This window comes from Stegostoma tigrinum, chromosome 24 (genome assembly GCF_030684315.1).
Source record: "Stegostoma tigrinum isolate sSteTig4 chromosome 24, sSteTig4.hap1, whole genome shotgun sequence".
NCBI lineage: Eukaryota > Metazoa > Chordata > Chondrichthyes > Orectolobiformes > Stegostomatidae > Stegostoma > Stegostoma tigrinum.
The window spans coordinates 41,021,924-41,047,019 of NC_081377.1; the positions used below are offsets into that span (position 1 = coordinate 41,021,924).

Here is a 25,096-nt window from a genome sequence, read left to right on the forward strand (position 1 = left end):
ATTCCAGCCTTCTACCACTCTGCATGAAAAATATCCCTCACACATCTCCTTTAAACTTTCCCCCTCTCACCTTGAACCTGTGCCCCCTTGTAATTGAAACTTCAACCTTGGGAAAAAGCCTCTGACTCTGCCTCTCATAATTTTACAGACCTCTATCAGGTCTTCACTCAGCCACTGTCTTACCCATGAAAACGATCCTAGTCTTTTTAAACAGAGACACCACAGTATGGAGTTGGTAGAACTCAGCACCATGCCTCATAGCCAATGCCCTCGAGACCAGGCAACATCCAGGTGAAACTTCTCTGCACTCTGTTCAAAGCTTTCACATCCTTCCGGTAATGTGGCGACCAAAACTGTACACAATACTCCAAATATAGCCCGACAAGGGTTTTATATAGCTGCAACATGGTTTGCCAGCTCTTGTACTCCACGCTCTGGCTGATGAAGGAAAGCAGGCCATATGCCTTCTTAATCACTTTGGCCACCTGTGTTGTCACTTTTAGGGAATTGTGGACCTGCACGCCCAGATCCATCTGTATGTTAATCATTTGTATGTTAAGGGTTCTGCCATCTACAGTATAATTCATACCTAAATTTGATCCTCTAAAATGCATCACCTCACATTTGTATGGATTAAACTCCATCTGCCATTTCTGTGCCCAAGTCACCAAACTATGATAAAGATAACAAGGTGTAGAGCTGGATGAACACAGCAGGCCAAGCACCATCAGAGGCGCAGGAAGGCTGACATTTCTGAAGGGTCTAGGCCCAAAACATCAGCCTTCCTGCTCCTCTGATTGCTGCTTGGCCTGCTGTGTTCATCCAGCTCTACACCTTGTTACCTCAGATTCTCCAGTATCTGCAGTTCCAACGATCTCTGAAACAATCTTATATCCTGTTGTATCCTTTCACAATCATTGGCACAATCAGCAACTCCACCAATCTTCGTGTCATCAGCAAACTTGCTAATCAGACCACCCACATTTTCCTCCAAATTATTTATATATGTTAGATACAGAAGACCTAAGACTGATTCCTGTAGAACATTACTAGTTACAGGTCTCCACTCTGTAAAGCTCCTTCTCACGGCTATCCTCTGTCTTCTATGACCAAACCAATTTTGTATCCATCTAACCTGTATGTTCTTAAATATCACCAGAAATGTCTGCTGCTGCATTTCTATTGATCTATCCCTTTTGCTAATTTGCCAGTTCACTTTAGCTAACTCTGCTTTCATTAAAAAAAATTAAGGGCAATGATGATGTAGAGTAGTCTTGAATCAATTCTTCCTCAAACTGATTTATGCATTTCAAACATACTGTGGGTGTGACTATCTCAGGACATCTTTGCAACAAAGTAATTAATCGTCTCTCATTTCACAACATTAGATCTAAGTATAGACTGCTCTCTGGTCAGCTCTAGAATGTGCTGCTCTAAGAAATCAAGCTGAAAACATTCTACATACTCGAGCTCTAGGCTACCTTTCATCTATTTTTTCCAGCTTGTATACAGATTAAAATCTTCCATGATTATTTCTGCATCTTTCTGACAGCTTCCTTTTACTCTAGCCGACTGTTAAGGGCTCCTTGCCTTTATCATTTCTCAACTCCACTTAAACCTAACTTATTTTTTAAATCTTTCCACCACTCTCTCTATCCTTTAGATACTGCTTTTAAAAAAAAGCCTGTTGCTTTCACCAACCTTTTGGTCACCTACCTTGATGTTATCATGTGGTTCAGGGTAAAACTTTCTCTGAAAATATTCCTGTGAAGTACCTTGACCTGTCTCCTTACCTTAAATAAACAAGAGGAATGCTAATTGGTTCCTACAGGGGGTGCTTGCTAAAGATTGCTCTGACTTTCGTTGCTTCACGTATACAGCTGGTATTATTGGGAAACAATTTTTGATATTGGTTCAGATATTTCATTCTCATCTCTATTTCAGTGCATTACCGGAAATTAATTAATTTTTATCGGGTTGGGGGTGGGGTAAGTCCTGATTTTTCATTCTTGTCATTCATCAGAGTTTTATGAAACATCCACAAATAGCAACGACCCCCCTGTATTTCAATGATTCAAACTGAAAGCAGAAAGGGATAGTAGCAACAAAATTGTTTGCAATCTTCTTGCTGTGGATGCAGTATTCAAGTATTGTGGATAATTCCTTCTCAGACTTATGTAACAGATTTTATTCATGCTACGGCTGAACATTAATTCTGTTTTCATTCTACTGACACTGCCCGAACTGTTCGGTATTCCAGCATTTTGTTTTTGTTTCAGTTTCAATTTCGCATGTTTCTAAAGTAATTTGCTTTTGTACCAGTGTCTGGTTTCCACACAGCTGAATAACTATTATAAGCAAGTAAAACTGAGGGATTCTGAACCAGCTGACCTGTGGACGTACAATGAGCCAGATCATTGCGAGATTCTCAACACTACAGATATCTACAGAACAACAGAGCTACAGGAGCAAATAGAAGCAATCCTGGGCCATTATTTAGCCCTGCACATTACCCAGATTGGAAAGACTACACCCTGGAGTTCTGAAGGAAACAGCTGAGGAGATTGTAGAGGCATTGACAGTGATCTTTCAGGAATCACTGGAGTTGCAGAGAAAGATTAGGGGCAGAAACTATTTTCTAAAAAGGAGAAAGACTTTGGAAATCTGATGCACAAAGGGGACTAAGGAGTCCTAGTTCATGGATCGCTTAAGGTTTACATGCAGGTTCATTTGGCAGTCAGGAAGGCAAATGCAATGTTAACATTCATTTTGGAGAGGGCTAGAATACAAGGGCAAAGATGCACGGCTGAGACTGACAAAGCTTTAGCCAGACATTAAAACATTGTGAGCAGTTTTAGATTATATATCTAACGCGTAAAGTGTTGGCGTTAGTAGAGAAGATGTTTACAAGAACGAACCTGGGGATGAAGGGCTTATCATGAGGATTGGTTGAGGACTCTGGGTCTGTAACTCAATGGAGTTTAGAAGGATGACGGTGATCTCATTGAAACTGACAGGATACTGAAGGGCCTGGAAGGAGGCTAAGTGGAAAAGATGTTTCCACTAGATGAGGACCCAGCGACACAGCGACCCAAGGGGCAACCGTTTAGAACTGAGATGAGGAGGAATTCCTTCAGATAGAAGGTGGTGAATCTTTGGAACTCTGTTGCAGAGGGTTGTGGAGACCAAGTCACTGAATGTATTTAAGACAGAGGTTCTCGATTGGCAAGGCGGTGAAGGGCTACGGGGAGAAGGCAGGAGAATGGGGTTGAGAAACACATCAGCCTTGATTGAATGGCAGAGCAGACGAATTCTGCTGCTATATCTTATGGTCATATGTACAACTAGCAAGGCTTGCTATTTTGGAACATTGTCATCAATCAAGAAATAAAGCATTGATTACTCAAAATCTAAAGTGCCCGAAATGTGCCTGCTGAGGTCCAGAAACTCCCTGTAGGAGGACGATTGATGAGAATGGGTAGAGTTGGCTCTTACTGGAATGCATTCTCAGTAGGGTATAGATACTTTCAGTCAATCTGTTCAGATGTGTTACGAATGGCTCTTGTAGCACAGTGGTTAAGTACATAACTCTTGGTCGGGGACCTGGGTTCAGGGTCCACCTGCTCCAGTGATAAGAAAATATTTATGGCAACTGCCCAGGTGATTTGCCTCTTAAAAAAAAAACTGCTGCAGTTTGGGCAACTACACCCAGGTTCAGATATGCTATGACACACCGCTGGAGCTGTTGGGACTTGAATCCAGGTTTCCAATCTCAGAGGTAGGGACATTACCACTGTACCACCAGAACCCACTAGATCAGGTGTATTTTTACATAGATTCCCTAATGTTTATTCCATGCTGTATATTCCATCTTTTTGTCCCTAATTAGCCATTAACAACATGTTAACATAGTCATTTACTGGGGCTACCCACCCCACACGTGTTAATTGTATGACAGGAGGGCAGCAAATGTCCATCACGTTCCTCCAGAATTCACTCACATCAACTGGTTTTTAAAATGGAGGGAGACACACGCAAAGTTAAGAGGGGAAATCTTTCTTCTGTTGCCCAGGCAACAGTAACCAGATACAGCAGAACAGACACGAAAATCTGTTGAGCCTTACCTCAGAGATTGTTGGACACTTTTAAACACAACTTTTTAAGAAGTGGGGCATTTCGATAAAACTAAAGTTGGACCGAATTAGGATGACAACTTGAATTCAATTTTTGTGTGTTATGGCATCCAATTATAATCTTTACAGTAAGGATTAGAAGGAGTTGTTGTGCAGAGTCAGCATTCCCTAACCAGAAGCTCTAGGTTCAAGTCCTATACTAGAATCAGACGAATAAAGAATAAACAATGTGTTTCACGCATTTTTCAATATGGGAGCAAAATTGTATTTGGTTGAAAATAAATGCCTCAATTTCTTTTTACCGATTCGCACCCCTCTGCTGATAGATAGTGTAGGTGTGCTGTACCTCCTCTAGGGTTCATGAAGGAGCAGGCAGGGGAGTGGGATGGATATGATCACTCCAAAAGACAGCCTGCCCACACTCAATGAGTGAATTGGCTCCTGTGCGACAAATTGTTCTCTGGCTCTATAAATTGTCCAGGGACACATTCTTCCCGTTCTTTGTTTGATAATGGAGGGAAGTGCAGTGAAACTTCACCTCGCCATTCAGCCAATGCCCACTTTGATGGGCATTCCAGAAAAGCTAGAACTACGCGATCTTAATTTTTCTCTTAAACAGAAAGACGATTTTGATGGAGATTGTAATGTCTCTTTAATATTACTGAATATAATGGGTTTTGTGCTTTTCAATAATAAATTCAAAACAGACAGGTTACACAAATTGAATCAATTGTTGTATTGTTGTCCCTTACATGGGCTAAAGTGGAACACTTGCAGTTACAAAAGCACAGCTTAAGGCTGTGCAAAACTCATTTATCTCTTGACACCTGTACAAGATGTGCCATGGAAATAAATCAACGTTAGGCCACATCCAAAGAGAGCAGATTTCCTAAACAAAAACCAATGCTGAGCTTCCTGTGTATAGCAGAGTAGAAAACCAAACTGCTCTCATTAAACATGATGCTGCTGAAACAAGAAAGCCCACGACCACCAAAAACAGGTTTGCAGCTTCTTTCAAACACTGTTGGATCTCAAAAGGACGCACTAGCAAACTCCCTTTACTACAGAATGACTCCTACTACTGGAATTTGCACCACTACTCCACCCACCCTTTGTTAACAAGTCAGTGATTAATGATTGCTGGCTTCCTAAAATTGCTTGCTCAGTTAATTCCACATCTTATAACTGGGTGGGGGGAATTAATAAGATACAATTGCATGTTGCAAATGCACTCTGAGTACCTAGCCGCCTTTTAATATAGTGACTCATTAATTACACCCAAAAGACAGGTTAGCAGTTACAATCACTCTGCTTCTCCTCTTTTGGAGATTCTAACATCCGTGGATTAAATCCTCGTTTAACTCCATCCCAACCATCCTCAAGTGCAATCTCCCCGACTTTCATTGAATCATAAATACATTCCGTTAATGTCATAAAGGCTTGGTCAACATTGCTGTTATTTTTGGCTGAAGTCTCAATATAATTCAGATCCAGTGCTGCTGCCAGCCTCTCTGCTTCTTCACGAGAAACTTTACGGTCATCTATTAAGTCACTTTTATGTCCAACCAGAACAAAAATGGTTTTGTTTGGATACACGTGATTATCGACCTCCCTCAGCCATTCCCTGATGCTCTCGAATGACTTCCGATTGGTCACATCGAACATCAGCAGACCCCCAACAGAATTCCTGTAGTAGGATCGGGTAATTGATCTGAAATACAACAACATGATTTTAACTGTGTAACAGTTTATGAAGAGGGGCTGATTGATAAATAATGATCTAGATACATCCGCAATATTCAGGTACAACCCATGGTGGCTTAGAATGTTCTTCGCTATCTAAATCTCAAATGTGGCCAACTCAATCAACAGTGGTGCGACTATTCTCTATTCCTTTTTGGTTCCCCTAATCTTCTTTATTGAGAAAGCAGGTTAGTGCATGCGTGATTGAAAAAATGCTCAAACTCCTCTATGGTGTGAAGCAACAGAGTAAATATTTCAGGTTGACCTATCCTTTGGCAACATAATCTCCGATTTCTCCTCATTATCACTCAGTGAATTCGTAGAAAGTCTAATTCAGGTCAATAAACAAGTGCTTGGCCAAACACTTGCATCATGCACTAAATTTACTTCAGCGCAGGAACAACAGCTAGGAGGTACACAAACAAGCTCAGACCATGATAACAAAGTGTGGAGCTGGATGAACACAGCAGGCCAAGCAGCATCTCAGGAACACAAAAGCTGACGCTTCAGGCCTAGACCCTTCATCAGCTTCACACTATTATCTTGGATTCTCCAGCATCTGCAGTTCCCATTATCTCTGATACAAAATTACATTGGACATTTAAGGTAATGACATGGCAGTAATGTCATTGGACTCAATCCAGAACTCCAGGTCATTGTTCTGAGGACACAGATTTGAATCCCACCATGGCAGATGTTGGAATGTGAACTCATTAAATAAACTGGAATCAAGACCATGCAGCCATTAACAGTTGTCAGAAGAACCTATCCAGTTCACTCATTCCCTTTACAGGAGGAAGTCTGCCATCTTTACCTCGTCAGGTCTAAACGCGACTCCAGATCCACAGAAAAGTAGCTGACAAACTGCCCTCTGGCCAACAAAAGCTGGTTTAGAAAATGATGTTCATCTTCCATGAATGAATAAAAATAAAAAAAGATGTTGCCTGGCTGCCAGTTTGAAAGGCAGTGCATCTAGGAACAGGCTTCTTGCAGTTGGTATTAGGAATCACATTATTAAACTTGGAGCGAAGCCTTTGATGAAATCACTTGGTTATTGGTAACAATTACTCCAGCACCAACTGGGCTTCTTGGTTGCCCACAATTAACAACAGTGACTAAGAACAATACCAAAATTAGATTCATGTCTCTCCTCTTCTCTTGCAAGTTGACAACTAGTCAGCATCAAAAAGCTATTAGTTCCTGCTACCTCAGCCACACAGCAGCTTAGACTGTAATCTCCAGCATGCTACAGGCTCACGAGAATGTAACTACCAGGCCTGATCCGGCCTTTGTCCACCACTCTCACGTGGATTTACAATGATTAGGAGAGGCGGTCCCCCCACAACACCCATCTGCCCCACCCCTGAGATTCTGCAAACCATCACTTGCGTCTGTAACAAGACCCAACCTAACAAAATTCTGAGAAACAGTCGCAGCAAACTCAAAACAATAAAACCAATTTCTCTCTCCACAGATGGACTTGCTGAGTTTCTCCAGCATTCTGTTTATTTCAGACTTTCCAGCAACATCTTGGCTTTATTAACAGAGAGTAGGTTTGAACTAGTCATTTCTCTGCTCGTTGGGATTCAATAATATAAAAGTAAACTACCAGGACCCCATTTACACAATGAACAGAAGACTCAGAGCTTATCCCCAAACAACTTGAACATTCTTCCTTCCAGATGTCTGGGAGATGAGATTTCATAGGTTTGTAAAGTTTCTAGCTGGTAGTTAAGCCACACAAGCCTTGTTTAATAGTCAAGCTATGCCAAGTTAAGTTGTTGCTTTGTCTGGGGTACTATGATTGACATCAGCATCCATTGGCTCCCATGATGGGGGGGGGGGGGGGGGGATGTGTTTGGAACAGGATTACACTATTGGCTATTTGAACACTTCAATGTCTTTTACCTACCTCATCAACCCCCTGTACACCACCGGTAATCAGAAATCTATTAATTTCTACTTCAAACAACATTAAAGACTGAGCTCCTGCAACTCTCTGCAGTACAGAATTCCAAGCGTTCACAACCTTCTGGAGTGGAGAAATACTCCAAGTACCATCCCCTGTACTTTTAGTTTTTTAAAAAAAAATTGTGTCCCCGTTTCTATGGACCCCAAGCAGAAAAAAAATGTTTTACCTGCAGCCTCCCTGTTTCTCCCTTTAAACATTTTACAAGTTTCAATGCGATCACCTCTCATTCTTAGAAACTCTATAGAATACAGACCCACTTAACCCAATCTCTCCCCATAGGACAGTCACGCCATCTCAGGATGGAGTTCTGAACCCTTCATTGCACTCCCTTTATGGCCATAATGTTCTTCCTGAGAGGAGTAGTTCAAAAAGGCACACAATACTCCAGGTGCAGTCTAACCAAGTTCCTACGTAACTGATGCAAGACTTCACCCACCGGTACACTCATCCTCCTGTAATAAAGTCTTGCTGGACCTGCATGGTAGACTTCAATGACTTCTCAAAAGGGACATTCAAGTCCTTTTGGTGTGAAATTTCACAGAATAACTCTGGAACCGTTACAATGTTTCACAGCTGAGAAATGGACTGGATTTAGTTGTAAAACCTCAGGTAGTTCAATACGTTGCTGATCTGGACTGCCAATTGAAAAAGTTACCAGCCAGACAAGATCTCAGCAAAAAAATTACATAATGAGATCATTTCTCTTCCCTCCTTGCCATCATGGAGGTTATTCTGCCATAGCATCCGTTCACTATTCAAGGCTCAACACTTGTGCTCCTAAGATGCTGCTTGGCCTGCTGTGTTCATCCAGCCCCACACCTTGTTATCTCAGATTCTCCAGCATCTGCAGTTTCCATCATCTCTCTCAGCACTTATACTGGAGGCTACCCTGTGTTTTTGGCTCATTGCATTTGCTATCATCTTTGCACCAACTTCACCGCACGAGGAAGCGATGGCCTAGTGGTATTATCGCTGGACCGTTAATCCAGACAGCCAGATAATGTTTTGGGGACCCAGGTTCAAATCTCACCAAGGCAAATGGTGGAATTTGAATTCAATAAATATCTGGAATTAAGAATCTAATGATGACTGTGAATCCATTGTCAAAAAACCCATCTGGTTCACGAATATTGTTTAGGGAGGGAAACTGCCATCTTTACCTGGTCTGGTCTACATGTGACTCCAGACCCACAGCTCTGAACTGCCCTCCAGGCAATTAGGGATGGGCAATAAATGCTGCCTGGGCAGTAACACCCTCCTCCTGTGAATTAAGGAAAAAAGTTTATGATCTACGTTCCATACTGCATGAACAGTGCAATTTAAACAGAGTTAACGTCCTTAGAACTGTTGAGGAAGGGTCACTGGACCCGAAACGTTAATTCTGTTTTCTTCTTCACAGATGCTGCCAGACCTGCTGAGCTTTTCCAGGAACTTTTTGTTCCTGATTTACAGCATCCACAGTTTTTTTTTGGTTTTCATTTTAAACAGAGTTAGTTGTGACCGATACATCCAAGGTTTTACGTAACACACAGTTGCTTCCAAAAGGGCTTTGCTATTGCTCATGTTTCATAAACAAATATTGCAGGCTCTCCCTCAGCTCCCAGTGGCTGTTGTAAATATACGCATGTCAATTGCAACACCGTACACTGTGTTAAAAGTACCATCTGCAATTTATAAATCATCCAAACTAGTCTGTACTTGGCATGGGCCAAAAGACTTTTACTGCAGCTTAAAGCTGCACTGACATCAGGTTTCAAAGTTGTTGTTTTTTTGTACAATCTCCATGGATCAAAGTTACACCGAAAGATTTTTATTTGGCTGCTCTTCGAAAAGGTGTGGCACCATGCAGAATTTTATAGACATTATTAATCCTCCAATGTCCTTCCAAAATACACAAGTCTAGACAGCAGTGACTGACACTTCTCATGCTCAGTCTTGCCCTGGCTCAGTGTTTACACACACACACAATTGTTAATTCCATTCCTGATTTATGATCTCCAGCCTCCTACATGTCAACCCTATGGTTTAGTCAATTAATTTGATGCTTTAAAGTTGAAGTGAGGGTCTTGCGAAATGAAAGGTTCACAGTAATTGGTGAGTTTTCTTGGAGTTGACTATCTAGGGGGCTAGTTCTTATGTGAACTAAAACAGATTAAGGAGTTTGACTGTTTGATGACTTGATGTACTCCATGTGATTAGATCAGGTGTCTGTAGTGGATGAGTTGTTGTTGGATTGTATTTCAAAAAGGGGACAGTGTTCTCTCCTTTGCTGGGATTAGCTTCAGAGTCTGGTTTCCTCAAGTGACTCCACCAAAGCAAGAAAACTAAATCTGTTGATATTTGTTTGGAGACAGCATTGTTGCTTAGCAAAGAAGATGACAGTCCCCTTTTGAGATACAATCCAACAGCTCATCCACAGACACCTGATCTAATCACAGTACATTTGCAAGTGAGTACAAATAATTAAACAGACCTCATTTGGAGCTGGGGCAGCAGCATTGGATGGGCCTCCAACTGCAGACTCTGACCATTAGAACCCCCTGGCAATACCTACAGTACACAAGGACCGGCTACCTGAAGCATTTCAACGATACCCAATCACAAGACACTAGCACCCTGATCCAAGTACCTTTCAACTTAATGCATGGAGATAAATACCCACTTTTACTTCACTGCCTCTGCCTGCTTAAGTTGCTAAAATGTAATTATATAACATCTGCAGTACAAGGAGAGCTGTGAGAAGTTGTGTGCACCTGATAGTGCGTGAATGTCTCATTGAGAGGGGCCAACTGTGTCTGTGTGGATATACTGCGTGCAAGCATGTGTGCACATCAGACAGCATGTGAGGGAGAAAGAGCATGTGCGCATCAGAGTGAGACAGGGAAATAATGGATTTTAACCCTGTGCAAGTAGGACAGTGTTGAATATGTTAAAACTAGGCCCATTTTGTCACTGTTTAAAAATAAGTGATTGTTCATTTATGACAGAGAGGAATTTATTTCCTTTTGGAGTGTTGAGTGTCTTCAGAACTTTTGCTACAAAGATGACACAAGAAGAATCCTTGAATATTTTTAGGATAGTGATAGACAGATTCTTGATTAGCAAGAGGGTGAAATGCCATCTGTGGGGAGCAGGAGAGTGGAGTAATTGAATCAACTATGACCTTATTGAACAGTACAGCAGGTTCAAGGGGCCGACTGGCCTCATCCTGATCCTGATTCAAATGCCCAAATGTTGTTAAGTATATTCCGTCAAGTTATGAAAAGCATCGTTGAGATACCTACTAGACAATAAACACCCCAGTCTCTGTTGTTCGAAGCCAATATCAGAGTTACACAATGATGTGGGTTTTGTTTCAAATAGCTGCATTTTATAGAAAGTCTGCACCACCAAAAATTCAGTACTCCATGCACTAGTCCCACTTTCCCCACACAAAGCTCATTGTCTTCAATGTTATGACACTTCGCGTGCTCATCCAAAAGTATTTATTAAAGATTGCGAGGTTTCCCACCTCAACTACCTGTGCTCAACTCACCTCACCCCCCAGTGTATTCCAGACCCCCACCACCCTCTGGGAGAATCAACGTTTCCTCAAATCCCCTCGAAGCCTCCTGTTTTTCACATTAAAATTGTACCATCTTGTTACTGACTTTTCAACTCTGTGGCGGTAGTGGTAGTGTCCACACCCCTGGACTGACAGGCCCAGGTTCAAGCCCTACCTGTTCAGGAGGTGCGTAATAACATCTCTGAACCTGTTAATTAGAAAAATAGGTTAAATGATTTTTTTTTCCCTCCCACAGCGTGCATTGCACACCTCAATCAGGATCCCACCCTCAATCTTCTTTGCTCCAAAGAAAACAACTGGAGCTTATCCAGCCTCTCCATTGCTAAGCAGCCCCACCCCAGGCAACATTCTGGTATATCTCATTTGCAACCTTCTAATGTAATCACAAGTCCCTAATACCCTAATCCCGCCCTCCTGCAATATCCCTTTCGCCACAAGAGCTATATTGACCACCTTCTTGAAAACACATCATGTTTTGGCCTCAATCACTCGGTGTTAGTAAATTCCACAGGCTCACCCCACTCTGTGGATGAAGAAATGTTTCCTCATTTCAGTACTACAAAGATTTACCTCTTACCCTTAAGCTTTGACCCCTGGTTCTGAGCTCACCCACCTTTGGGAACCTTTGCGGTCCTGTTAGAATTTTACGAGGTTTCTATGAGGTTCCATCCCCATCACTTGTCTTAAGCTCCAGTAAACACAATCTCAACCATACAGTCAGTCATAGACCTGTACAGTTTGGAAACAGACACTTTGGTCAAACTTGTCCACATTGACCAGATAACCTAAATTAATCTAGTCCCATTTTCCTGCATTTGGCCCAAATCCCTCTAAATCCTTCCTATTCATATACCCATCCAGGGGCCTTTTAAATGATATTACTGTACTTGTCTTGACCACCTCAGGCAGCTCATTCCATATCTGCAGCAACTTCTGGATAAAAAAGTTGCCCTTTTGGTTCCTTTTAAATCTTTCCCCTCACCTTAAACCTACAACCAACTCAACCTCTCCTCATGTGTCAGTCCTGTTGCCCCAGGAATCAATTTGGTAAACCTTCACTGCACTCTTCAGATAGAGAGGCCAAAAGAAAAGTTGGTTTTCAAATCAAACAAAAACAAAGCTGCTGGAAAAGCTCAGCAGATCTGGCTGCATCCGTGAAGATAACGTAAGAGTTAATATTTCAGGTCCGGTGACCCCATCCTCAGTGTCTTAAGGTGGGGCGGGGGGCGGGGGGGGGGGGGGAGCAAGGAGAGAGACACAGACAGAGACAGACAGCCGTAGAGCTTGAGGACTAAGCAGCTGGTGATATAGCAGCCAATGGTGAAGGGTAAAAAGCACACTCAGGAGATCTGAATTAGGGGAGTGTAGACCTGTCTCTGAAGAAGATTACTACTCCAATACGTTACATTCTTCCTGGGAGTATGCTGCATGCAGTTTTAATAGTTCAGTTTGAGACATTACAATGTAATGTTAATAAGAAACGCATTCAAATAATCAGCTAGTGTCTTTCTATAAATAAGAGGTGAAAAAAATTGCATTCAAAGCACTATGGTATTGATTAGTTAAATACCAATCTCTCAAGTCTTATTAAAATTTAGTCTCATTACAGAGACAGGTCTAGTCATTTAAAATCATTCCCACCCCACCCCCCCACAATAAAACAAGATATTAATTATTTTGAGGTAAATCCAGATATCTGGCCCAGAGAAGATATCGAAGCTCTGGCCTTTGAATTTGCTGTGTATAGGAGGGGGCCAAACAACAGACGTAAATCATAAAGAATGTATTAAAGCCAGACTGCATTTAGTTACTTGGTGCAACGTGCATGATCAGTCATTCAAAAATTCCCAAATTTTGGCCCAGTATTCAAGAAATAGGAAAATTTCATAAAATACAAAATTTAAACACAAGTACAAGGTCACCACTTTGTCATCAGTGACAGTCTGAATGCAATGGATTCAGTGTAATGTGTTCAGTCAGTCAACTGTATGAACAGTAATGGTAATCACAGAACCCAGACTCAGTACAGGCCCACGATACTATACCCATGTAAACATTTCAGTGTTGTTAATAAACCTCAAGGCTGTCATACCAAGCAGGATGACAGAGGCCGTAGTAGCAAGACGCCCCGGGTAAAAATCAGACTGTTCTGCAGTCAGTTTGTGCACTGGGTACCTGCTCATTCTGCAAGTTCAGCTTTTCCAGCTATTTGTTTTTGGTTCTGATTTACAGCATCTACAGTTCTTTCAGTTTTTATTTACAGGCAAAGAGTGCTTCCTTCATAGTAAATCCCACAGTGAACTAGTATCATTAGAAATAGTGGGACAAGAATTGGGGGAAAAAAAATAAAAACATGGAGGACAGACCATAAATGTAATTTGGACTGATTTACAAGCAAAACTGATTTATTGATGGAAAATAAAATGTTACACAAAATGTTCATGTTTCCTGCTGAAACCAAATTACCTGAAGGTGGCTTTCAAGTGTGGAGCTCACAAAGTTTCAGCCTGAAAAGTCTGATTATAGCTGTGGCCACTCTCTGAATGAGCTGGGGACTGAATTGCCACTCAAGTGCCAGCTGTGACTCGGGTGGTATAGCTGTCAAAGTCAGCAGGTTGTGGGTTGAAGTGCCACGCCTGGACAAGCGCAAAAATCGAGGCTAACTCTCCAGCACAGCATTGACAGTGCCAAACTTTGGAGAAGCCATTAAAGGTTGTCTACCCCCTCAGGTGGATGTGCAAGGCCCCATGGCACTATTTTCAAGGTGAGAAGGTGAACTTTCCTTTATGTCCAGGCCAGTACTTCTCTCAAACTGCGATGATCAAAACAATTATCTTGCCAACATTTTCCAATGATAACAATTCTGTTTGTGGGAGCTTGCTGCAGGCAAATTGGCTGCCCATGTTTCTTACTTTGCACCAGTTCAAAGAATGCTTCTGGTTGTAAAGCACAGTGATGACCTGCGATTATGAAAGGCACAAGATAATGCAAGCCTTTTTATCTCGGTAAGCAAGTGTGAACCTCCAACCAGGATTCGTCTTTACCTAGTGACTTTAACATGATAAAATGAAACCATGATCAAGAATGGGTCATTATTTTTGTTTGCTCACTGAACCACGTGCTAAAAACCACCTTCGATGAGATCAGCAAATTCCAGGATTGTATGATTCAGTGTCATCCTACATAAAGTGTTTATCCTACTCTTACCAGACTTTTCTATTGACCTTTGAGATATATATGTATTCATTTTATCTCTTGAACATTCAATAATTGAAATGTGGAAACAAAGTCAAGGTCTGCATCAAAATAAAAAAGGAACAATACAAAATCTGCAGCTGCTTGAGAAATAGTATCTCCGGCTAGGAGGCGATTGTTTTGAGCGATGAAACATTCTCCTCCCTTTCTCAGACTGCTGCAAAATCACCAGTTGTCAAAGTTTGAGTTTTTACAAAGAGTTTCAAAGCAGGTTAATCATTCAGCCAGTTAAGTGACAGGGAACTTAAAGATCCCAGAATCTCAGCAATGTGGCTGACTCTTAACTGCCCTCTGGGCAATTAGGGACAGGCAATAAATGCCAGCCAGGCCAGACATGTCTACATCCTATAAGTGGCAAAATGTACGTTCAGGGTCTGTCTAGGAGTGAACTAATCATAGATGATATGGCATTAGGAGCTCCATAGCATGCCTAATCTCAGATTTAGGCAAATACTGCAGCATGATTCAGACAGCTGTCCTTGTTTGCTTCAAAGTGTGTCAGAGATGGATTGAAATAGTCCATGCAATTGGCCAGCTACCAACATTTGCTTTTAATTTCATCATGGAGTGTCAGACACGTGACCAAGGAATCAGAAGAGGCATGAGATGACAGCAAAGAATCAATAGCTTCTGAAATGGTAAATTATAGTATATAAAAGAAAAATATAAGACCATAAGACATAGGAGTGGAAGTAAGGCTATTCAGCCCATCAAGTCCACTCCACCATTTAAATCATGGCTGATGGGTATTTCAACTCCACTTCCCTGCACTCTCCCCGTAGCCCTTGATTCCTCCTGAGATCAAGAATTTGTCGATCTCTGCCTTAAAGGCATCCAACGTCCCGGCCTCCACTGAACAAGCCCACCACGCTCTGGCCAAGAAATGTCGTCTCATTTCAGTTTTAAATTTACCCCCTCTAATTCTAAGGCTGTGCCCACGGGTCCTAGTCTCCCCGCCTAACGGAAACAACTTCCCAGCGTCCACCCTTTCTAAGCCATACATTATCTTGTAAGTTTCTATTAGATCTCCCCTCAACCTTCTAAACTCTAAACGAGTACAATCCCAGGATCCTTAGCCGTTCATCATACGTTCAACCTACCATTTCAGGGATCATCCGTGTGAATCTCTGCTGGACACGCTCCAGGGCTAGTATGTCCTTCCTGAGGTGTGGGGCCCAAAATTGGACACAGTATTCTAAATGGGGCCTAACTAGAGCTTTATAAAGCCTCAGAAGCACATCGCTGCATTTATGTTCCAACCCTCGAGATAAACGACAACATTACATTCGCTTTCTTAATCACGGGCTCTACCTGCAAGTTAACCTTTAGAGAATCCTGGACCAACATTCCCAGATCCCCTTGTACTTTTGTTTTATGAATTTTCTCACCATTTAGAAAATAGTCCACATGTGTATTCTTTTTTCCAAAAAGTGCAAAATCTCACATTTACACATTGAATTTCATCAGCCATTTCCCAGACCACTCTCCTAAACTGTCTAAATCTTTCTGCAGCTTCCCACCTCCTCAGTACTACCTGCCTGTCCACCTATCTTCATATCATTGGCAAACTTTGCCAGAATGCCCCCAGTCCCTTCATCCTGATCATTAATATATAAGGTGAACAGCTGTGGCCCCAACACCGAACCCTGCGGGACACCACTAGTCACCGGTTGCCATTCCGAAAAAGAGCCTCTTATCCCAACTCTCTGCCTGTCAGACAGCCAATCCTCAATCCAAGCCAGCAGCTCACCTCGAACACTATACATAACAAGTCCTCCCCTACCCTGGCCCAAGTGCTCTGAGACCGGAATTACAGGGATCCAGATGTGTCAAGCTAATTTATGAATTGCAAATAAATATCTATTTGGAACAAACATGGAGATGTTGATTTCTACCACCCTGTCCTCTGTATCCCACCCCTTCATGTTCCTCAGCTTTTGAAAGTGCTGTCTGATCTCAGTTCCCCAGATCCCATCTACTCAGGATCCCTTCACTCAACTCTCGCATTTCTCCAACCCACTTCCTCTGTTGAGACCTCTATGAAACCCACCCTTGAACATTTCCCTCCCCCCTACTTCCTCACCTCCCACTGTCTAATATTTGATCTTTTCTGCTCAGTGCCATTTCCTGCCTTCCTGTAAACCACTTTGTAGTTGCTTCCACATTGAAAATATTACATTCACATAACGTTGACGCTACTGAACAGCTCATGTACATACGAATTGGACAGTGATCTTGCCTGACTATCCCCAACCGAGTGAGAGCGACAGTGTACCTTCATCCAAACACCTGGACTTGACCTGGAAAAATGGTAGATAGAGAATTGAAAGACCTGGTCACTTTCATTGGTACCGATTTGTCTGTGAATCTGAAGCCAGTTGTGCCAAACTTCATAGAATCATCAAAGTCTACTGTAGAGAGAAATGCCCTTTGGCCCATCGTGTCCATACTGGTTAAATAAAAAACACCTAACTATTCTAATACAGGTTCCAGCACATGGCCTATAGCTGTGCATACGTTGGCAAAGCATGTATACATATAAATATTTCCTAAATACCGTATTTTCTGCCTCATTACCCTTACAGGCAGTGAGTCCATCTGGGTGAAAACGATTTTCCTCATAACCCTTCCAAACCTCTTACCTTCAATCTCAGCCTCTGGATCAGCGATCCCTCAATCAAGGAATAATGCTCTGACTACCCTGTCAATGCTCCTCATAATTCTATACATCTCATACATCTGCTCTTAATATCTCCTCTGCTCCAATGAAAACAACCCCAGTCTATCCAATCTCTCTTCATGCAAAATCTCACTGTTCATAAATATATCAGCAAGAATGACGAGCCTTCCACAACCCCCATGCCCCACAGAGTGGAATCTGTTCAAATGCTAGCAATGACAAGTTTACACGCATCTAGAATCAAAAGGGATCTCCATTCTTGAAATAAGAATCAGCGATTATAAATGTTATTCAAACCCCTCAAGAAATTTAAATCTTGGCCCCAAAGGAATACACAGTTGATAGCCAATTGAAAGCTTTCTACTGGATGCATGTATAGATAGCCAGAGACCTTTTCCCAGGGCAGAAATGACTATTACGAGGGAGTATAATTTTAAGGTGTTTGGAGGAAGGTATAGGGGAGATGTCAGAGGTGGGTGTGGAGTCAGATACATTAGGGGCATTTAAGCGACTCTTGGATAGGCACATGGATGATAGTAAAATGTGCGGTATGCAGGGTAGTTTGATCTTAGAGCAGGATAATAGGTTGGCACAACATCGTAGCCGAAGAGCCTGCACTATGCTATACTCTTCTATGGAGATTTGCCATCTGTTGATTTCCATTAATAGGTATCCTGACTAAAGTCATTTTAGTTTCACAATAGCTGAAACGTACAGAGACACACTGCAAAATAAGGTTTACCACAATAAGTTAATGTCCTCCTCTGTACATGTAGGAAAACTTTAGTGCTCATTTGGTGCATACATTGTTTTATGCTTCAGAAATGAATAATTGTTGAAGACGTTCAAAACTCTGACCATGTCCTAACACAACTGAAACCAGTTCCTCCATCATCCCTACGTTAGGCGCTGGTCAAGCAACGTTTGGTTTTAAGATTGTGACTCTTGCTTTCAAATCATAAGAACATAACTCGGAGCAAGAATATGCTACACAGCCCCTTAAGCCTGCTCCACCGTGTGATATGATCAAGAATTAATCTCATCTCAGCCTCAACTCCACTTCTTGCCTGCTCTCCTTAACCATTCAACCCATTTCAGGCAGGTCCCAGGTCACGAATAGGTTTTGTTCTCAATTCCGTTCACAAGTCAACTTGTACATTAGGACACTATAAATTGGCCATGCAAAAAAAAACAGAAAAATTTGTTCGTGAATCTTTAAAATGACACGCTGTGTGGTCACATTTGTAAGAATGCATGTTTATAAGTCAGGCACGTGTAAGTCAAGGAATCCCTGTAATAATTGTAAATCTGTCCACCTCCTCATTAAATTTACTCAATGTCTCGGCATTCACCAAACTCATGGGTTGTGAATTCCACATAAAATGGCAGAACCATTAACAGCATCAACATAGAGGGATCTGGGTGAACAGTTCCACAGCTCCAGTAAGAGTGGCAATACCAGAAAACAGTTAACATTTCAACTCCATAAGAAGGGTCACAAGACTTGAAACATTAACTGTTTTTCACTTATCACTAATGCTGCCAAACCTGCTGAATTTCTCCAGAAATTTCAGTTTCTGTTTGCTTCCATCCCCAGCTGTGGAATGCTTTGGGATGGTCAGAGATTGCAAAAGGTGCTTTTAAATTAAATAGCCCGATTATATCCAAATTTTTCCAGCCTTCACAGCTTACAAAAAACCTTCAGCATCTCCTCTTTCAACGTGTCTTTGTTGCGGACTGTAATGTAATTAAAATAAGTTATGATTTAGTTTGTGACTTGAGAGAAAGAAATTTTACCTTTGCGAACCAACAGTTTGACTGTGCACATCCTTTGACATTAACATTGTTACATGCAAAACACTAGGAAACGGAGATTGGAACAGTCCGTGAATACAGAATAAACAAAACTACCACGATCAAAACAGATAGTTTTGTTTCTTATAAAAAGGGGACTTATTAGCAAATAGATTCTCAATTCATCTTGTACAGCTCTGATATTCAAATCAGTATAAGCCACACAATTTTGAATTTCCAGTCTGATCCTGCACTATAAAGCACAAAGAACAGTACAGCACAGGAACAAACCCTTTAACCCACCAAGACTGTATTGATACACAATGCCCTTATCCCTCTATTCCTTGCCTATTGACATATCTGTCAAAATGGCTCTTAAACATTATTGTTGTATCTGCCTCCATCACCACCTCTAGCTGTGCATTCCAGGCATTTACCACACAGAAAAATCTGATGCTCACATCTTCCTTAAACTTACTCCCATTTATCTTAAACCTATGTTCCACAGTATTTGGCATTTCTAACCTGGGGATAAAGACACTGATTACCCAAACCTCAAAGTTTGAAACTTCAGTCAGGTTATCCCTCATCCTATAACATTTGAATGAAGACAAACCAAGTTTGCCCAATGTCTCCTTATAGTTAATACCCCAGCAAACCATTTCTATACCCTCTCCAAAGCCTCCATATCCTCCTGGTAGGGGTGCAACCAGAATGTACGTAATATTCCAAATGTAGCCGACAGTTCTCTCCAGCTGCAACACAACTTGCCAATTTTTGTAGACCATGCTCTGACCAATGAATGCAAGCATACTATATGCCATCTTGACCACCATATCCACTCGTATTGACTCTTTCAAGGAACAATCAAATTGCACACCCAGATCCTTCTGTATGTTGACACTAAGTGTTCTGCCATTTACTGTTTATTTCCCTCCTGCATTAGATTCCCCAAAATGCATTACCTTGTATTTAGAACAAAGAACGAAGAAAACTACAGCACAGGAACAGGGCCTTCAGCCCTCCAAGCCTGTGCCGATCCAGATCCTCTATTTAAACCTGTCGCCTATTTTCCAAGGATCTGTATCCCACTGCTCCCTGCCCATTCATGTATCTGTCTAGATACATCTTAAAACGATACCATCGTGCCTGCCTCTACCACCTCCGCTGGAAACATATTCCAGACACCCACCACCCTCTGCGTAAAGAACTTTCCATGCATATTGCCCTTGAACTTTTCCCCCTCTCACCTTGAAATTGTGACCCCTAGTAATTGAGTCCCCCAATCTGGGGGAAAAAGCTTCTTGCTATCCACTCTGTCTATATCTCTCATGATCTTGTAGACCTCAAATCAGTTCCTCTTTCAACCTCCATCTTTCTAATGTAAAGAATCCCAAATCTACTCAACCTCTCTTCATAGCTAGTGCCCTCCATAGCAGAAAACATCCTGGTGAACCTCCTCTGCACCCTCTCCAAAGCATCCACATCTCTTTGGTAACGTGACCACCAGAATTGTATGCAGTATTCTAAATGTGGTTGAACCAAAGTCCTATAAAACTGTAACATGATCTGCCAACTCCTGTACTCAACACCCCGTCTGATGAAGGAAAGTATGTCGTATGCCTTCCTAACCACACTATTGACCTGCATTGCCACCTTCAGGGTACAATGGACCCAAACACCCAGATCTCTCCGTGCATCAACTTTCCCCAGGGCTTTTCCATTTGCCATATAGTTCGCTCTTCCAAAATGTATCACCTCGCATTTGCCTGGATTGAATGCCATCTGCCATTTCTCTGCCCAACTTTCCAAACTATCTATATTCTGCTGCATTCTCTGACATTTCCCTTCGCTGTCTGCTACTCCACCAATCTTAGTGTCATCTGCAAATTTGTCCAGATTAAACTCCATCTGCCATTTCTCCGTTCAAGTCTCCAGCTTATCTTTATCCTGCTGTATCCTCTGGGAATCCTCCTCACTATGCACAGCTCTCTAATCTGCATGTCATCTGCAAACTTAGTAATCAGGCCACCTGCATTCTCCTCCAAATGGCTTATATACCTCATAAAACAACAGAGGTCCCAGCACTAATTGCTGTGGAACACCACTCGTCACAGACTTCCAATATGAAAAACCATACTTCCACCATTACCCTCTGTCTTCTACGACAGACCCAATTGTGTCCATTGTACCAACCCACCATGGATCCTCATGATTTGATCTTTCCTATCAACCTGCCACGAGGAACCTTGTCAAAGGCTTCACTAAAGTCATTGCAGACAACATCCCATTCTCTACGCTCAATTATCTTTGTCACTTCCTCTCAAAATACAACCACATCGGAGAGACATGACCTTGCCCCAACAAATCCATGTTGTCTATAGCTAATAAATCTATATTTATTAAAATTCATCCAAATCCAACTCCTGTCCCTAAGAATCTTCTCCAGCAATGTCTCCGCCGCTGACACAAGGCTCAGCAGTCTGTAATTTCCTGGATTATCCCTATTGCCCTTCTTAAACTAAGGAGCAATGTCAGCTTTTCTCTAGCTCTCTGGGGCCTCTCTTGTCAGGAAAGAAGATACAAAAATTTTATAAAAGGCCCCAGCAATTTCCTCACTTGTCTCCCTCAGCATTCTGGGATAGATTGTCAGGTCCTGGAACTTGACTACTTTAATGATTTTTCAAAACACCCAACACCACCTCCTTTATATTGACATGCCCTAAAATATCAAACTATCCCTCCCAAGACTCACCACCCATTGTGTCTTTCTCCTTTATGCAAAGTATTTGTCAAAGACCACACCCACTTCCTTTGGCTTCACAGATAAATTCCACTGGAGGATAAAGGAGGGAATACCTTTTCCTTAGCTACCCTCTTGCTCCTTATACATGTACAAAACACCTTGGAATTTTCCTTAGTCCTGTTTGCCAAAGATATTTCATGGCCCCTTTTAGCCCTCCTCATCCTTGTTTGAGATTTTTTCCAGTTGTTATCTTGGCATCCTTTGAGGACACTGTCTGTCTTCACTATGTATGTTTCCTTTAATCTTTTTGACTAAGCTCTCAATTTCTCATGAACCAAAAATATTATCCTCATCCTTCACTTTCACTTGACCTAATCAAACGGCATTTAAAAGCCTCCCACATGCCAGTTGTTAATTTACCCTCAAACAACCATCCCCACTCAAGAAAGGATGAAACACAAAGGTGCAGATCTAAAGTATTCAGTAAAACAGTAAAGAATGATTGGAAGAAAAGCTTTTTCTGCACTAAATTGTTAAACTAATGAATGCCCTGCCTGAGAAGATGGGTTCAATCAAAACACTAAAATAGAAATTAGTTGGTTATTTGGACAGGAAGACCACGCAGGCTTACAATGAGAGATAGATATGGGCAAAGTGAGAGAATGGCATTAACCCAATTGCTCAGAGCTGGCACAGACATGATGGAGTAAATGGTCTCCTTCTGGGACGTAATAATTTTGTGATTCAGTGATAAACATTGTGCCATGTGTTATTGGAACTTTTACCCATTCCGAAAGTACAACCCATTGCAGTTGGCTCTTCTTCCTTTCCCGATTACCTGGCTATTGCAGATATGTTTGCAGAATGGAGGAATCCTAGATGAATGATGGCTGGTTTGTTTGCACTCAGCGAATCAGCTAACAACCTCAAAGATGCAGGCCTGGAGCAATTGGCAGCTGGTGAGCTTGGATGGGGCTCTGGCCGTCAACAGCATTTAAGACAGTGAGCTCCAGTGCAGGGGCGTGGGTTGCGGCGGGGGTGGGAAGCAGACACCGAACCTGAATGACATCAATGCTGAATTTTTAAAAACTTTACATCTTTATTTTTCTACTGTGCCTTAAACCTTGTACCTAGGTACCTATGATAGTGCCAGGAATGGTGACTGTGATTCCTGTATCCCCATACTTGAGAGCGCACGACAATAAGATCTAATTCTAATTCAAATTCTGTAATGGAATCACACTGTCATACAACACAGAAACACACCGTTTGGTCCAACAAACCCGGCCGACTATATTCCCAAACTAACTGAATCCCACTGGCCGGCACTTGGCCCATATCCCTCCGCACCTTTCCTATTCATGAACTTATGCAAATATCCTTTAAACGCTAACTGTATTTGCATCCACCACTTTCCCTGGTAGTTCATGCCACACACTAACCACTGTGTAAAAAAGTTGCCCTCAGGTCCTTGTTAACTCATTTTCTGGCCTTAAAAAAGTGCCCTTTAGTTTTTAATTCCACCACCCTAGGGGAACAACTCAGTCTTTCACCTTATTTATGCCCCTTATGATTTTATAAACCCCTCTAAGATCAGTCCCATCCTCCTACACTCCAATAGGAAGAGTTCTAGCCTATCCAGCCATTTCCTCATAACTCAAACCCTCCATTCCTGGCAACATCCTGGTAAATCTTCTCAACTTTAATAATATCCCTCCTATAGTCGGGTGACCCGAACACACACAGTGCTCCAGAAGAGGCCCCACCAACATCCTGCACAACCTCAACACGACGTCCCAATTGCGACACTCAAAAAGGTCTCAGCAACGAAGGCAAGTGCGCCATATGCCTTTTTAAAAACCACCTGTGATGAAAATTTCAAAGAATTACGTATCTGAACCCCGAGGTGTCTCTGTTCTACAACACTACCCAGAGCCCCTACCATTAATTGCAGGGGTTCTGTCTTTGTTTGTTTTACTAAGATGCAATATCTCTGACTTATACAAGTTAAACGCCATCTGTCATTCTTCGGTTCATAGATCTGCAACAACCACCTTCTGTTAAAACGCCCCACGTTGCATGAACCAAAGGGCCACACCATACCACCAAGGAGGGACATTGCAGCATAAACGCTGCACTGACACTCAGCCTCTCACACAGTGTTACTCCACGATATTTTCGTAACCCCTGAACGAAAAAAAGTGTGACATACATCCAATGCTGAAGAGGGATTAAAAAGTTTGTTTTTTTTAAAAAAAGCTTTTGTTGAATGCACTTTTCAGAAATATTTCAGCGAAGAAAGGAGTGTGTGCTTAAGAGATTTAAGAAAACAGCGGATACAGGTCTATCGAACAGCGCACTCCTGCAATGTTGCCTTTTCTTGCTTAAACTCGCTACGCATTTCTTCCAACCAGTCTCTTAAAACTTCCCCACTCAGGCTCTTCCCTGTGGTGTCGAGCTCTACATTCCCATCACCTTCTGGATAAGGAGAATCTCATCCCACCACCAAACACCTTCCTGGGATTCTCAGGAATATCAGCGTTGTTCCACTACTGTGCAACATTCGCCGCACCTTGCGGGCGCCTGAAACCACACGCGTTTCTTTCGCTCTAAACCCTCAGGGAGCCGACTCCAGACGCGGGCGCTGTTGCGGCTGACCTGAAGCGTTCCTGGCCGGCGGTGTCCCACAGCTGCAGTTTGATCCTACAGCCCGGCTCTACCTCCAACACCCGGGCGTAAAAATCCACCCCCACTGTGGGGTCCTGCAGCTCACTGAAAGTGCCATCAGTGAAACGCTTGAGAAGGGAGGATTTCCCCACAGTGGAATCTCCCAGCAAAATAATCCGAAACTGGTACTGCCAGATTGTATCCATAGCATTGTCCAGTAGGACCAGCCTGAGCTCCTCTCCAAATTTCTCTCACTCAACTTTCTAGCCAGCGAATGAGAAATGACTATCCCCCTCCCTCTGACGGAAGTGGCTGTCCTTATGTTAGCTCTCGTATTGGTTCAAAAAGTTTTCCTGGTGTCATGTGATAGCTCTCAGCACCACGAATTGGGCAGGTTCAGTCCTTATTTCTGTTTGCAGTAGTTTAGAACTCATGATGGAGTTTAAAAAAATCTCGTATTCAAGTTGGAACTGTTTTCTCGGAAAGTTAAACCGACTTTGAAACGTATAAAATCAGAAGCAGACTTGACCGGCAGAAGAAT

The 25,096-nt window shown here is 42.2% G+C and overlaps 1 protein-coding gene across 1 annotated transcript; it reads right to left on the reverse strand.

Annotated features, from left to right (window-relative positions):
* Positions 1–4,797: 4,797 nt before the first annotated feature.
* Positions 4,798–24,837, reverse strand: LOC125465025 (ras-related protein Rab-39B-like). Its single transcript, XM_048558070.2, has 2 exons — positions 24,547–24,837; positions 4,798–5,844 (listed from the first exon to the last, which is right to left on the reverse strand). The coding sequence occupies exons 1-2, from the start codon at positions 24,759–24,761 to the stop codon at positions 5,424–5,426; spliced, it is 636 nt and encodes a 211-aa protein (XP_048414027.1). The 5' UTR covers positions 24,762–24,837; the 3' UTR covers positions 4,798–5,423.
* Positions 24,838–25,096: the final 259 nt, after the last annotated feature.

Coding starts and splice junctions, on each gene's coding strand:
- LOC125465025 (XM_048558070.2), bottom strand. CDS start 24,761: ATGGATACAATCTGGCAGTACCAGTTTCGGATTATTTTGCTGGGAGAT. Junction 5,845..24,546: donor GCCGGCCAGGAACGCTTCAG/GTCAGCCGCAAC, acceptor GTTGTATTTCAG/ATCAATTACCCGATCCTACT.